This window comes from Lethenteron reissneri, chromosome 18 (genome assembly GCF_015708825.2).
Source record: "Lethenteron reissneri isolate LAM-NWPU_2019-01 chromosome 18, ASM1570882v1, whole genome shotgun sequence".
Taxonomy (NCBI): domain Eukaryota; kingdom Metazoa; phylum Chordata; class Hyperoartia; order Petromyzontiformes; family Petromyzontidae; genus Lethenteron; species Lethenteron reissneri.
In genome coordinates this window covers 438659-453394 of record NC_083796.1, presented here as the reverse complement: position 1 = coordinate 453394, position 14736 = coordinate 438659, and the positions used below count along the sequence as shown (strand labels likewise).

Genomic DNA, 14736 nt, shown 5'->3' with positions numbered 1-14736 from the left:
GGGAGTTGAGGGTGAGTGAGTGAGTGAGGGGAGTTGAGGGTGAGTGAGGGGGGGTTAAGGGTGAGTGAGTGAGTGAGGGGGGGTTGAGGGTGAGTGAGTGAGGGGAGTTGAGGGTGAGTGCGTGAGTGAGGGGGTGGTGAGGGTGAGTGAGTGAGGGGGAGTTGAGGGTGAGTGAGTGAGGGGGGGTTGAGGGTGAGTGAGGGGGAGTTGAGGGTGAGTGAGTGAGGGGGAGTTGAGGGTGAGTGAGTGAGGGGGAGTTGAGGGTGAGTGAGGGGGAATTGAGGGTGAGTGAGTGAGGGGGGGTTGAGGGTGAGTGAGTGAGGGGGAGTTGAGGGTGAGTGAGTGAGGGGAGTTGAGGGTGAGTGAGGGTGAGTTGAGGGTGAGGGGTAGTTGAGGGTGAGTGAGGGGGAGTTGAGGGTGAGTAAGTGAGAGGGAGTTGAGGGTGAGTGAGTGAGGGGGGGTTGAGGCTGAGTGAGTGAGGGGGAGTTGAGGGTGAGTGAGGGGAGTTGAGGGTGAGTGAGTGAGGGGGGGGTTGAGGATGAGTGAGGGGGGGGTTGAGGGTGAGTGAGGGGGGAGGGGAGTGAGTGAGGGGGAGTTGAGGGTGAGTGAGTGAGTGAGGGGAGTTGAGGGTGAGTGAGTGAGGGGGAGTTGAGGGTGAGTGAGTGAGTGAGGGGTTGAGGGTGAGTGAGTGAGGGGGAGTTGAGGGTGAGTGAGTGAGTGAGGGGAGTTGAGGTGAGTGAGGGGAGTTGAGGGTGAGGTGAGTGAGGGGGAGTTGAGGGTGAGTGAGGGGGGGTTGAGGGTGAGTGAGTGAGTGAGGGGGGGTTGAGGGTGAGGGAGGGAGGGGAGGTGAGGGTGAGTGAGTGAGTGAGGGGGAGTGAGGGTGAGTGAGGGGGAGTTGAGGGTGAGTGAGTGAGTGAGGGGGAGTTGAGGGTGAGTGAGTGAGGGGGAGTTGAGGGTGAGTGAGTGAGGGGGGTGATGGTGAGTGAGTGAGTGAGGGGGAGTTGAGGGTGAGTGAGTGAGGGGGAGTTGAGGGTTGAGTGAGTGAGGGGGAGTTGAGGGTGAGTGAGGGGGAGTTGAGGGTGAGTGAGGGGGAGTTGAGGGTGTGAGTGAGTGAGGGGGAGTTGAGGGTGAGTGAGTGAGGGGGAGGTGAGGGTGAGTGAGTGAGTGAGGGGAGTTGAGGGTGAGTGAGGGGGAGTTGAGGGTGAGTGAGTGAGTGAGGGGGAGTTGAGGGTGAGTGAGGGGGGGTTGAGGGTGAGTGAGTGAGTGAGGGGGGGTTGAGGGTGAGTGAGTGAGGGGGAGTTGAGGGTGAGTGAGTGAGTGAGGGGGAGTTGAGGGTGAGTGAGGGGGAGTTGAGGGTGAGTGAGTGAGTGAGGGGGAGTTGAGGGTGAGTGAGGGGGGGTAAGGTGAGTGAGTGAGTGAGGGGGGGTTGAGGGTGAGTGAGTGAGGGGGAGTTGAGGGTGAGTGAGTGAGTGAGGGGGAGTTGAGGGTGAGTGAGTGAGGGGGAGTTGAGGGTGAGTGAGGGGGGGGGGGTTGAGGGTGAGTGAGGGGGAGTTGAGGGTGTGAGTGAGGGGGAGTTGAGGGTGAGTGAGTGAGGGGGAGTTGAGGGTGAGTGAGGGGGAATTGAGGGTGAGTGAGTGAGGGGGGGTTGAGGGTGAGTGAGTGAGGGGGAGTTGAGGGTGAGTGAGTGAGGGGGAGTTGAGGGTGAGTGAGGGTGAGTTGAGGGTGAGGGGTAGTTGAGGGTGAGTGAGGGGGAGTTAGGGTGAGTAAGTGAGAGGGAGTTGAGGGATGAGTGAGTGAGGGGGGGTTGAGGCTGAGTGAGTGAGGGGAGTTGAGGGTGAGTGAGGGGGAGTTGAGGGTGAGTGAGTGAGGGGGGGGTTGAGGATGAGTGAGGGGGGGGGGTTGAGGGTGAGTGAGGGGAGTTGAGGGTGAGTGAGGGGGTTTGAGGGTGAGTGAGTGAGGGGGTTGAGGCTGATGATGTGAGGGGGGGTTGAGGGTGGAGTAGGGGGAGTTGAGGGTTAGTGAGTGAGGGGGGGGTTGAGGATGAGTGAGGGTGGTGTTGAGGGTGAGTGAGGGGGATTTTGAGGGTGAGTGAGGGGGGTTGAGGGTGATGTGAGGGGGGGTTGAGGGTGAGTGAGGGGATTTTGAGGGTGAGTGAGTGTGGGGGAGAAGAAGCGATGATGCGAGCGGTACTACGAACCCACCTACCCGAGTTCGTTTCCCACTCATGGCCAACACCACTGACCGATTCTCTGAACTGGTCCTCCGGCTCTTTAGGTCGACTCAGCCACAGTTGAGCCTAATTGTGCGATGTATTAAAACATTGTCACTAGGGAGACAAAGTCAGCCGGGCGTTGTTACTGGCCGCCGACTCCCTCATTAACGTTATTTTCCTTTATTGGTGCTACTAACAGCACTTGCCCCAACAGTCTTTTAAGGCTATATATTGCGCAGTGAGTGAGGGGTAGTTGAGGGTGAGTGAGGCTGGATTGGCGGTGGGGGAGGGTGGGAGATGATGTGTGCTCATAACATACACACACACAATTTACACTCGGACACATATTTCCTGTGTCCTCTCTCCTCTCCCCTTTATCTCCCACCCCTCTCTCCATTCTCTCTCCCCCCCCCCCCCTTATTCTCTCTCTCCTTTCACTCCATTCCTCCATCGCCTTCTCCCCTCTATTTTCCCCTCCTCTCTCCCTCTCCCTCATCTCTCTTTTTTTTACGATCAGTGGAAGCAAGAAGATGCTCGGTGTAGTTGGCACTTTGCTTCGTTCATCATTTGGTAAATTTTGCTTTATGTAAACCCCACCTCTCGCTCACTCTCTCGCTCAATCTCTCGGTCACTCTCTCGCTCACTCTCTCGCTCACTCTCTCGCTCCCTCTCGCTCTCTCTCGTTCTGCACACAGCCCTTCTCGCAGTCTGACGGCCTCCGACGGGTAGCTCATAACTGCATGCAGAGCTCCCCGTCATCTGCCACTGAGCACACGGCCTCCTCCATTGCCCACTGCTCCTTGAAGGCCGGCATGGCGTGGGTCAGTCGTGCATGGCGGAACTCCAGCCACACCCTGGCTCCGACCAGAGCGCGGAAGATGCTCACGCTGCTGGCCGGACGTTTCCCCTCTAGGGCCACCTTCCTCGCCCTGTACATGGCGAGCTTGGCAATAGCCGACGAGCACGTTGACCAGCCCCTGAAGATGTTGGGGTCCGTCGCCCTTTTGGTATCCAAATGTAATAATACTCTGGAGACGACTTGTGGAATCGGTCCTTTTATTTACTTATCTCAGTTCACAAGCACTCCCCGTTGCTGGCAGGCAACGGGAAGTGGGCAGACAGATCGCAAGAGACGCACCCCTGACTTGTCTTCCCATTGGCTGAAGCCAAGACCAGCAGAACCAATCATCCTAGCTGACATCCCTCGATCACGCCAGGGCCATGCTCCCAGGCTCTCCCCCCATTGGCTGTAGAGCAGGACCGGCAGAGCCGATCACCACGTGAGCCGGACATAGGCTCTCATTACATCACCCCCCGCCGGTGAAAAAGTCAGCCGTCTCGGCTGGGAAAAGGGTGACAAGCCGATCCCATAAAGTTGCTTATTAGGGCGTCTAAGACGCATTAACAAGGAAAGGGGTAAAACAGGCGTCTATGCGCCGAAAACAAAAACAAAATCACCCATGAACAACAGACATACATTAGGGCGCCCCTGCAGCGCAGTAACAATAGGGAAGGGACCGCAAGGCAATCAATGCTATCGAAACGGAGGAGATTTCGACCGCGTACGCGCCGCGGGACCCTCTTCGCTTCCTGCACATGGTCGCCTTGCCGCCGTATCTGCAGGAAGTGGTTGACGTGAAGAAGAAGAAGGAGAATGTTCGGTTTTGGTCGTATCCGGGGTAGGTCCCGTTGGAGGAGGGACGGCGGGGGTCTCATCAGCCCTCAAAACCTGTTCATCTGCGGGAGGCACAACACAGTCCTGCTGGGGATCAACGGGTGAGGCAAGCGGCATATTCGGCACAGCAGACCCCGGCAGGTCAATAAGTGGAGATGAGGGGTCGGCACGCGGGTCAACGTAGGGTTTGAGTCGCGACAAATGGACGTACCACCGACGTTTTCCGTATTGGACGCGAACACTCTGTGGGTTCCGAATGTCCACCAATGTCACAGGCCCCCGCCAAGGCCAGTGCAGTTTAGGGGATGTGCCCGCTGGCACCTGAGAGCAGTGGAGCCATGCCAGATCACCCACCAACCAGGGCATGTGAGTACGCGATCGACGCGCACACCTCTCGTTCCTTGCCTGCGTACGGGCCATCGCGCATCTGGCGGCCTCTCGCGCCTCTGTAACCCATACATCAGGAAAAATGGCAAATATCCCGTGGACGCGTGAGGAACCATGTGGTAGGCCGTCCAATCGGTCTGTTTTTCACTCACCATGTGACAAAGCATAGCCGAAAGGGTGTGGTTAAATCGTTCCACCATGCCATCCATTTGCGGATGGTAAGGGAGAAGTGCGAATTTTTTTGGTGCCCAGCGCATCGCAAACATCCTTGAACAATTTGGAGGAGAAGTTACGTCCCTGATCTGTGAGCAGCCTCTCGGGTGCCCCTTTATCCATGACATAACCGTTCAAGAAAGCATCGGTGATGGACGCGGCCGTTTAGTCAGGCAGAGGCCAGGCCATAGGCAATCGAGAAAAATATTCTACCCCGACCAGAAGGTATTTGTTGCCCCTAGCCGATGGAGGGAACGGCCCCAGGATGTCCAGAGCGACTAATTCATTGATACGGGATATCTCAATGGAACGTAGTGGCGGCACATAATGTTTCCGAGGTTGTTTCCTCTTCGCACAATCATGGCATGACCGGACAAAGTCGTTAACGTCTGCCGTCATGCCGGGCCAAAAGAAATCTTTCTGCATTGCGGCCAAAGTCTTCTGCACGCCGAGGTGCATTAATTTGTCAGTGTGCAGAGAGTGGAGCAGGTCATGGTGAAGGGATGTAGGCACGACCAGGCGTGATCGGTCAAACAATCCATCAGTACACATCAATAGTCCCGCCCGGCCCCGGAACATCTGCCATTTCCATCCCGCCAAATGAGCTCTCGGTTTCCCGATCAGTTTCCGCAGCGGAGCCAGAGAGGCATCGGCCTCCTGCTCGCATAGCCACACCGAGTGCAGCAGCCGCAGGGTATCATCAGTGCCCACTGGTACATCCTGGCTGTCCTCGTTCGACATCGCTCCCATAACCGCACAGGGCGAGGTAGGCGGCGCTGCACAGCGGTGCATACCCATCAGACAAGCACACGGGGGAATGGGTGGTAACCTGGAGAGCGCGTCCGCGTTGGCGTGGCGAGCACCCTTGCGGTACGTGATATCGAAGGAAAATTCCTGTAACGATTCCAACCACCGAGCCAGTTGGCCTGATGGTTGGTCCAATTTTAACGAGTATTGCAAAGCCGCGTGATCAGTGCGAACGAGGAATTTCCTCCCATACAGGTAGGGCCGGTACAGCCGGACAAAATGTTTGATCGCCAAAAGTTCCCGCCACGTCACGCAATATCGTGTTTCTGCAGGGGACAGAACCCTGCTGCCGTATGCAACCACTCGCTCAACTCCGTCTTTACGTTGCGATAAAACGGCCCCGATGCCGATATCGCTAGCATCCGTGTCAAGGATGAACAGCTGGGAAAAGTCTGGGTAGTCGAGCGTAGGCGCCGTGGCGAGGTGATCCTGAAGCGAGTGAAAAGAGCGTTCCTCCTCTGGACCCCATTTAAACCTCTGATTTTTGCCCGTCAGAACATGCAGTGGTTTAGCCAGTGTGGCAAAGTTCTTAACGAACCGGCGATAGTAGGATGCAAACCCAATGAAACGCCGAACGTCGCCCACCGAAGTGGGTGTGGGCCACTCTCGGACACATTGCGTTTTCTGAGGGTCAGTGGACACGCCGTCCAAACTGACGATATGACCCAAGTAACGGACAGAGTGTTGCAAAAGGTGGCATTTCTTCGGTTTAAACTTTAGGTCAGCCGAACGCATTCTCTGAAAAACAGTCTCCAGTCGTTGGAGGTGTTCCTCGAACGTGCGGCTGAAAACGATGATATCGTCTAAATATATGAGGCATGTCTCCCACTGTAGTCCCACCAGTACCAGTTCCATCAGGCATTGAAACGTCGCCGGAGCCGCATTCAAGCCCATCGGTAACCGGTTAAACTTAAAGAGGCCTTGCGGCGTGCGGAATGCCGTCTTGGGTTTCGACGCGTCATCGAGGGGAAGCTGCCAAAAGCTCGAGGACAGATCGAGGGTGGAGAAGAATTTTGCCCCTGATAAAGCGTCCAATAAGTCGTCCATCCGCGGTAAAGGATATGCGTCCACCACGAATATCTTATTCAACCGGCGGAAATCTACACAAAATCTCGTTCCACCATTCTTCTTCTTAACCAGTACCACCGGCGCGCCCCAAGGACTGTTGGACGGCGAAATAATATCTGCCGCCAACATCTCGTCTACCGCGCCGCGCACGTGTTCCCTTTCAGCAGGACTCATGCGATGCAGGTGCATACAAGTCGGAGGCGTAGCACCGGTGTCATTATGGTGCGACAAAAGCGAGGTATGGCCGAGATGCAAATCATTTTTACTGAAAACGTCCGCATACCGTAATAACAATGAATGCAAAGAAGTCCTTTGCATGTTCGATAAAGAGGAATTTTTCCTGCACAAGTCCGCGATCCACCGTTCCTGTGAACGGTCGTGCGGCCGTCCATCGGTGGGTGTTTCAATATGTGGCTTTCCGTCAAAACTGGTGAAATCGGTAGTGGCGTGAGCCAATACCGATCCAGCCGGAACAACGACCTGGTCCGGGTCACCATTCAACACCTGTATGAACGGGGCCTGACCCGGCCGTACGATTGTTTGAGCCGCCACCAGGGAAAAAGATTTAGACACCGAATTCGGCGGGGATAATAGCACGCCCCTCACACCGTCCTTAACCTGAAAGGGTTTACAGTAACACAGCGGGATAAGCATTTGTGAGCCAGATGGAACCTCTACCATGGCAGCGACCATGGCGTTAACTGCGTTACACGGGGGCGAATGGGCCAGCAGGGAAGGCAAGAACGACATCCTACGACCCCCCAGCATTTATAAACAATCCTGGTCGACCAGTATCTTAAGTGGCATGCGGCGCAAGAAATCCGTGCCTAATAGACATGGGATGGCCAGTGAGCGAGAAATCAACACCGATCCTTTGGCGGTAATATTACCGATAGCAATACGCACATCGACTTGCCCGAAATACCCATGCTACCCCTATTTGCGGCTACACACGCGTCATTAACCGGGCGGATTCGTGACGTGGGAATAGACAAAAGATGAAAAATGACATCGGAAATGATGGTGGCAGACGCGCCAGTGTCCACCAAAATACGGACGTCAATGCCCTCGATGGTACCTCGTACCGTCGATGAGCCCGACGCCGCAGCCACAACCCTACGAGCCAATTTTTTCAATTGTGTAGTAGAGCGTGGTAATGACACAGAAGAACCACAGTTATCATTTGAAGTGCAACTATGTGTGCGAGTGGATAAATGATGTGACAAGACCTGCCGGGTGTCCGATTTGTGCCGACTCGCCCGAGGGTGTCGCGGCTCCGCGCCCGGTGGAGGAGATGGAGGTCCACTCGGCGGAAGCGGCGAAGGCAGAGGTCGGCAGCGGCAGTCGCGGGCAAAATTGCCTCGTCGGCCACACTTGAAACACGTGGCCGTCGTCGGCCGACGGTCGGTTGACCCAGCCCCCGCACGTGGTCGGCCCGCGTAGTCACCATGCTGGTCGCGCAGCCATCGTCTCAGAATCCAGTGCGGAACAGCAGCCACCACCTCGTCGTCGCCGGAGTCATTGGAGCAGTGGACGACCCGTCGTGGAGACCACCCCAAAGGTGGGCCATCAATTTCCGGTTTTCCCGTCCATGCCGCCATCTGATCCCAGCGCTTGAGGTTAAATTTAGCGTCCAAGCAGCGCGCCACCCATCGCGATGTAAGCGGTTCGTGGCCGCATACCGGCAGCGAGATGTTGAGTTCCTGGGACAGCTCCAGCATACAGGAAAGAATGAGAGGATCGAGGTGATCAGCCAGTCGCGTCGGGGTAAACGGCCATGGCTAACGCCACCAGCGCCCCCCGGTAAGCCAAAGGCGATTCCTCTGATCCTCGACGACGTGACATAAATTTTCTCGTGGCTGCCGTCGGTGGGTCGTAAAACTCCGCCATTTTCTGCGAAAGCATCACGAAGCGTCTTCTTCTTGGACGCCGGGATGGATCGGAAGATCGCCAGGGAAACATCATCCAGCAGCGTGGGCAACGCTTCCAGCGCCTCCGCCTCCGTCCAACGCACGGATCTAAAAGCCGACTCGAAGCGCCACGTAAAAGCACTCCAATTGCCCCCGGCGATAAATTCTTTGATCTGTGGAAGATGATGTCCGCGGTGGCAGGCAGACGCCTCGAGTGTCTCATACTCCACTTCCCGCGTTCTGCGCGTCTCCGTCAAAATGGCGTCCGGTGGCCGCATGGTGTCAGCCTCGTGCAAGATGGCGTCCAACGGCTCCGTCGCCGTCGCCCCGCCCAAGATGGAGGCCACCCCCCGCGTGGCAGGAGCGATGGCGGACGTCGTTTCCCGCCGAAGATCTTGGTCCTCGGCATTAAGCTGAACCGCTGGCGGCCGACCCAGGGCCGTAGAGGACGCGACCGCTGTCACCAAATTGAGCAAAATCGCGCGGAGCGACTCGATCTGCTCCGCCATCAGCCGCCATCCTTCGTCCGCCCTCGAGGTGGTCGTTTCTTCCTCCCGTCAACGATGAGCGGCATCAAGGTGAGCAGCAGCCGGAGGCAGAGGAGCCGTAGCTCCCAGCACATCGTCCTCGTCCGTCTCCACAACCTCCTCCGATGGAGGGTCGGGTGGGTTCTTTTTTCTGAGGTGCTTGGACATCGAGAAAGATTGTCCAAACGGTCCCAGAAGAACTTCTGACACCAATGTAATAATACTCTGGAGACGGCTTGTGGAATCGGTCCTTTTATATACTTATCTCAGTTCACAAGCACTCCCCGTTGCTGGCAGGTAACGGGAAGTGGGCAGACAGATCGCAAGAGATGCACCGCCATGTGGCACTCGGAGCCCCGCTCGCGCGTGGCCCCTCTCTCTCTTCGTTCCTTGTCTGACCATGTGTCCCTCGGCTCCTCCCTTATTTAATGACTGGGTCACGTGGTACGCTCCAGCCAATCCTTATTAGCCTGCGCTGAATGTTCCAGATTCCCCCATCAACTCCCGGGACCACGCCCCTGACTTGTCTTCCCATTGGCTGAGGCCAAGACCAGCAGAACCAATTATCCTAGCTGACATCCATCGATCACGCCAGGGCCATGCTCCCAGGCTCTCCCCCCATTGGCTGTAGAGCAGGACCGGCAGAGCCGATCACCACGTGAGCCGGACATAGGCTTTCATTACACAAAGATGAGGACCGTCGGGGAGAAGTGGAGGCTGAACCTTAGGAGGATGTTTTTGAGGACCTTGAACAACAAGTCCAGGCTCTTGCACTCCACGTATTGGTGCGTCACCGTCTCCACTGCTCTCACCGGTCTCCTGTCCTCCTCCTCCACTCCCCTCTCTCACTGCACTCTCACCACCCTGAGTGCTCCCCCCGGGTCGCACCTCTCTCTTCCATGCATCCACCCCTACGCGGGGACGTTGAACGCACAGCAGCAGCAGCCGCTGCAGCAACACCCCTACCTCTGGGTGAACAAGCAAAATAAATAACTCCGCGTCCTTCTTGGTGCCGATTGCAACAAAACCGTCATGGCGTTTGTAACGAGCGCAGCTGTCGTTAACCTCCCTAAGCAGGATGGAGGGAGGGAGGAGACCGAGCATCTTCTTGTTTCCTCTGATAATAAAAATGAGGGAGGGAGGGAGGAGAGAGGAAGGGAGGAAGGGAGGGAGGAAGAGAGCAGATCCTAATTGGTCACAAAGTGGTAGTTGTACGATGTGAGGGAATTAACATCTCGGGCAACTTCTACAGGAACAAGCTGAAGTACCTGGCCTTCCTGCGTAAGCGCATGAACACCAACCCATCGCGTGGGCCGTACCACTTCCGTGCACCTAGCCACATCTTCTGGCGGATCGTGAGAGGCATGGTGCCCCACAACACCAAGACCTTTGGTTTTGGAGATGGCTTTGTCCGAATGATCCGCCTACTCTACACCAAGGCGGAGTGCATGATCAAGGTCAACGGCGCCCTCACTGCCCTGGTAAAATTCGAGCGAGGAGTGAGACAGGGATGCCCATTGTCGGGCCAACTTTATGCCTTAGCATTAGAGCCTTTCCTGAGTCTTATAAGGCGGAGACTCAACGGCCTGGTGCTCAGGGAACCAAGTGTCAAGTTGGTCCTGACGGCATACGCCGACGACATCCTCCTCATCCTTCGTTTCCTGGATGATGTCGCCCTGCTGCACGAGTGTCAGGAGGTCTTTTAGAAGGCCTCCTCATCCAAAATGAACTGGCAAAAGTGCAGCGGCCTACTGGTTGGAGCGTGGGACATGACCGAGTGTCCGGAGAAGGCAAAAACCATCAATTGGAGCACAACATCGCTGCACCATCTGGGGGTGTTCCTCGGACCAGAGGAGGAACCACCGCAAAGGAACTGGGTAGAGCTAGAGGAGAAGGTGAAGGAGCGGCTGGGCACCTGGAGTCGCCTGTGCAAGTTCCTCACCTTCAGGACAAAGACGTTGGTAGTGTACCAGCTGGTGACGTCCATGCTGTGGCACCGACTCTTCTCCCTGCACCCCCCCATGAGCCTCATCAACGCACTTCAGAAGCGAGTCCTCGACTTCTTCTGGTCGGGCGGAGGACACCGGGTCGCGGCTGCCACTGATCGAGGGCGGTCACGGGCTGGTGTACGTGCGGAGTCAGCTGGCCACCTTCCGACTGCAGGCCGCACAAAAGTTCCTGCATGCCACCCCTGCACCGACCTGGAGCGTCACGGCCTCCTTCCTCCTGAAACAGCTGGGGGGTCTGCAGTGCTCCAAACAACTATTCTACTTGGACCTGCAGGGCCTCCCACTGGGACAGCTGCCACATTTCTACAGGAACGTCCTGCAGACATGGAGCTCCCTCGCCGGAGGCTGAACCAACCGCGATTGGCCAAAGATCTGGTCTTCGAACTGCCATCCACCACTGCCACCCCCGGCATGGAGAGGCGCCTCACCAATGCGCGGCTCACCAGGATGGGAGATCTGGTGAAGCCTGGAACACGGGGCCGGTGGCTCGGACCAGCAGATATGGCCGCAAAGACAGGGCTGCAGTCGCTCCGTGTGGCTGCCCGGAACCTGGCCGAAGCCAAGGGAGCCTTCTCAGCGGCAGCGGGGAGAACGCCCCCCATCGGCATTGGGGATGACGAGGCCCCTCTCGGTCCCTCTCCACCAGAGCTCTCCGTCGTGCCACTGCATCGCCAATGCCGACAAGCGAAGGCGAATCACAACCTGTGCCGGCTAGAAAACCTACCGGAGGTGGCCTTCGCAAATGTAACGAGGAATGTGCTCTACTCCTACATGGTCCGGTTTCACCAACAGGACACCCTGAGGAACCACAAGGACCATGCCTGGAGGAAAGCCCTGCCCTGCATCTCTCCGGAGAGGCTGCTGGAGGCAACTCTACTCCATCCCGACATACAACCGCATTGGTGACCTCAGCTGGAGCATCGCCCACGGCACCATGACCACCAACGCCTCCCTGGCGCACTTCACCGACACGTCCCCGGAGTGCCGGTTCTGCGGTAAAGTGGAGACGGTGGCGCACCAATACGTGGAGTGCAAGAGCCTGGACTTGTTGTTCAAGGTCCTCAAAAACATCCTCCTAAGGTTCAGCCTCCACTTCTCCCCGACGGTCCTCATCTTTGGATACCAAAAGGGCGACGGACCCCAACATCTTCAGGGGCTGGTCAACGTGCTCGTCGGCTATGTCAAGCTCGCCATTTACAGGGCGAGGAAGGTGGCCCTGGAGGGGAAACGTCCGGCCAGCAGCGTGGGCATCTTCCGCGCTCTGGTCGGAGCCAGGGTGTGGCTGGAGTTTCGCCATGCGCGGCTGACCCACGCCGTGCCTGCCTTCAAGGAGCAGTGGGCAATGGAGGAGGCCATGTGCTCGGTGGCAGATGATGGGGAGCTCTGCATGCAGTTATGAGCTACCCGTCGGAGGCCGTCAGACTGCGAGAAGGGCTGCGTGCAGAACGAGAGAGAGCGAGAGAGTGAGTGAGAGAGTGAGCGAGCGAGAGGTGGGGGTTTACATAAAGCAAAGTTATTATTTAAAAAGAAAAGAAAATTACGAAATGATGAACGAAGCAAAGTGCCGAATACACCGAGCATCTTCTTGTTTCCACTGATCGTAAAAAAAAGGAGAGGGAGGAGAGGGAGGAGAGGGAGCAGAGGGAGGAGAGGGAGGGAGGGAGGGAGAGGGAGGGAGAGGAAGTGAGCGATTTCGAGGCATGGGAAGGCAGCCAGAACCGGTGCTACCAACAATTGCCCAATCTCTGCGGTCCTATATTTAATTGTGAAGGAACAGGCATATAAGCCACCTCCTTCACATAACAGTCCCTCCACATAAACATTATTCCTTCAGCATAATTGTGATTCTGATTATGAAACCGCACGGCACGCGGCACGGAACCAGTCAGGAGACTCCGTGGGCTCCCCCAGGGAAGCTGCTCCCCCTCTGCTGTGTCCCGGGAGCTGCGGTTACGAGTCACATGGATGGAGAGGGCAGGGGGCGCCCTGGAGATGCCCAGGGGGAACCCAGGGTGGCCCAAGGGGTTCCTGTTATCATCCCAAGTTCAGGGGGGCCTCTTCACCTCCCACCCTCACCCCCTCCCCTCTATTTGAATCACCAAATAGTTGTGTGTGTGCACCTAGCCTGGTACAATAGCTGTCGCCATGTCACCACCACGTAGTGGTGAACATTAGCTGCTGTTGTGTGTGTGGGGAGCGGTGGTACGTTGATTTGCTCATCGCGCTACGAACCCGGTGACTCCCCGTTCTTTTCCCACTCACGGTCGTTGTCAGTGGCACGCTGGGGAGGGGGGTGGTGATGGTCGTGATGGTGGTTGTGATGATGGTGGTAATGATGGCGGTGGTAGTGATGGTGGTAATGGTGATGGTGTGTGCGCTGTAGTGCGCGTGGAGCACCGCTGTGAGCTGAACTGCAAAGCGGTTGGATTCAAGTTCTACGTACGCCACGCGGAGCAGGTCGTCGACGGGACCTCCTGCGTGGGGGAGGGCCCCCCCGCCCCCTTGACTGGGCCCCCTGGAACCCTTGGGCACCCCGCTGAGCCTGCACACACGGACGCGGCCATGCACGTGTGCGTGACCGGGCAGTGCAAGGTGAGTGCCCCCGTCGCCCAACATCCGGGCCTCCACTCCTAATCCCGGCCTTGGTGGCGCGGTGTGGCGCTGTGTGGTGTGGTGTGGCGTGGCGTGATGCGGTGTGTCCCTGTGTGGCGAGCAGCGCGTGGGCTGTGACGGGCTGCTGGGCTCGGGGCTGGCGGACGACCGCTGCGGCACATGCGGTGGTGACGGCGGCGCTTGCCGCGTGGTAGCTGGGACATTCCGCAGGGCTGCACTCGAGCCAGGCTACCACCGTGTCGTGGCCATCCCCGCAGGCGCCACCCACATCCGCGTCTCCGAGCTCACCCGCTCACGCAACTACCTGGGTATGTGCGCACACGGTGTGTACATACATACGTGTGCGTACGTGTGTGTGGCGCGTGGGGAGCGGTAGTGCATTGGTTAGCTAACACCAGTGACGATTATTTGAAGCGGTCCCGGGCCTCACCTAGGTCGACTCGGTCTCAAATTTGTATCTGGTAGAGTGTGTAAACATCGTCACTAGGGAGACAAAGGCGGACGGGCGTGGTGCTGGCCACCCACCCCCTTCTGTGTCGTGCCAGCCTTCATCGGGGCTCACGGACTTGCCATTGACTGCTATCAGCGGAGTCAAGATTGGCTTTTGTGCAAGAGGCTCCTGAAGGACTCTACTGGGCAGTTGGAGGAGTCGCCCTCCAGCAACGGCGGAGGGCAGAGGAGCAACGCTCACAACAACAAGCGAAGCGCTGGGTGGCTTAAACAGCAAGTTTTCACAGTAGGGGGCATCGGTGGTGCATCGGCCAGTCATCTCAGTCATTCAACCAATGGCACCTGGGTCTGTTCCGTGACTTCCTGCCAGCATGCGTTTGACACTTCAAATGGCCTTAAAGTAAACATAGCCTGGCAGAAGCGCCATGGTGATGTCACCGTCCCTTAATGGCAAACAGTGGTTGTTGTTGCATGCGCGTGTACATGTGTGCGTGTGTGCGCGTGTATATGTGTACATGTACGTGTACATGTGTACATATATACATGTAAATGTGTACGTGTGTGCATGTGTGTGTGCACAGCCCTGATGAGCCACACCGGCGTGCCAATTGTCAATGGGAACTGGGCGATCGACCGGCCGGGCCGATTCGGTGCGGCTGGCACGGAGTTTGTTTACCAGCGGCCGAGTGAGGGCCCCGCGGGCCCCGGGGAGACCCTGACGGCGCGGGGCCCAACAAGCGAGCCCGTGGACGTCTACGTGAGTGAACACAAAGACAAAGATTCCTCACCTTTCAAAACGGCGGGGCAAGTGCTATTAGTAAATTACTACGAAGGCCGGCATTGCAGACGAGGGGGTGATTTGGCC

At 57.3% G+C, this 14736-nt stretch overlaps 1 protein-coding gene across 1 annotated transcript in view; it reads left to right on the top strand.

The window, feature by feature from the left end:
• Positions 1-6594: 6594 nt before the first annotated feature.
• Positions 6595-14736, top strand: part of LOC133343610 (thrombospondin type-1 domain-containing protein 4-like) — a 16296-nt gene continuing 8154 nt past the window's right edge. The window contains exons 1-4 of the mRNA XM_061553301.1: positions 6595-7923; positions 13192-13400; positions 13525-13729; positions 14453-14628. Of these exons, the coding sequence (XP_061409285.1) occupies positions 13371-13400; positions 13525-13729; positions 14453-14628 (411 nt within the window). The 5' untranslated portion in view covers positions 6595-7923; positions 13192-13370. The remainder of the gene's footprint in view (positions 7924-13191; positions 13401-13524; positions 13730-14452; positions 14629-14736) is intronic.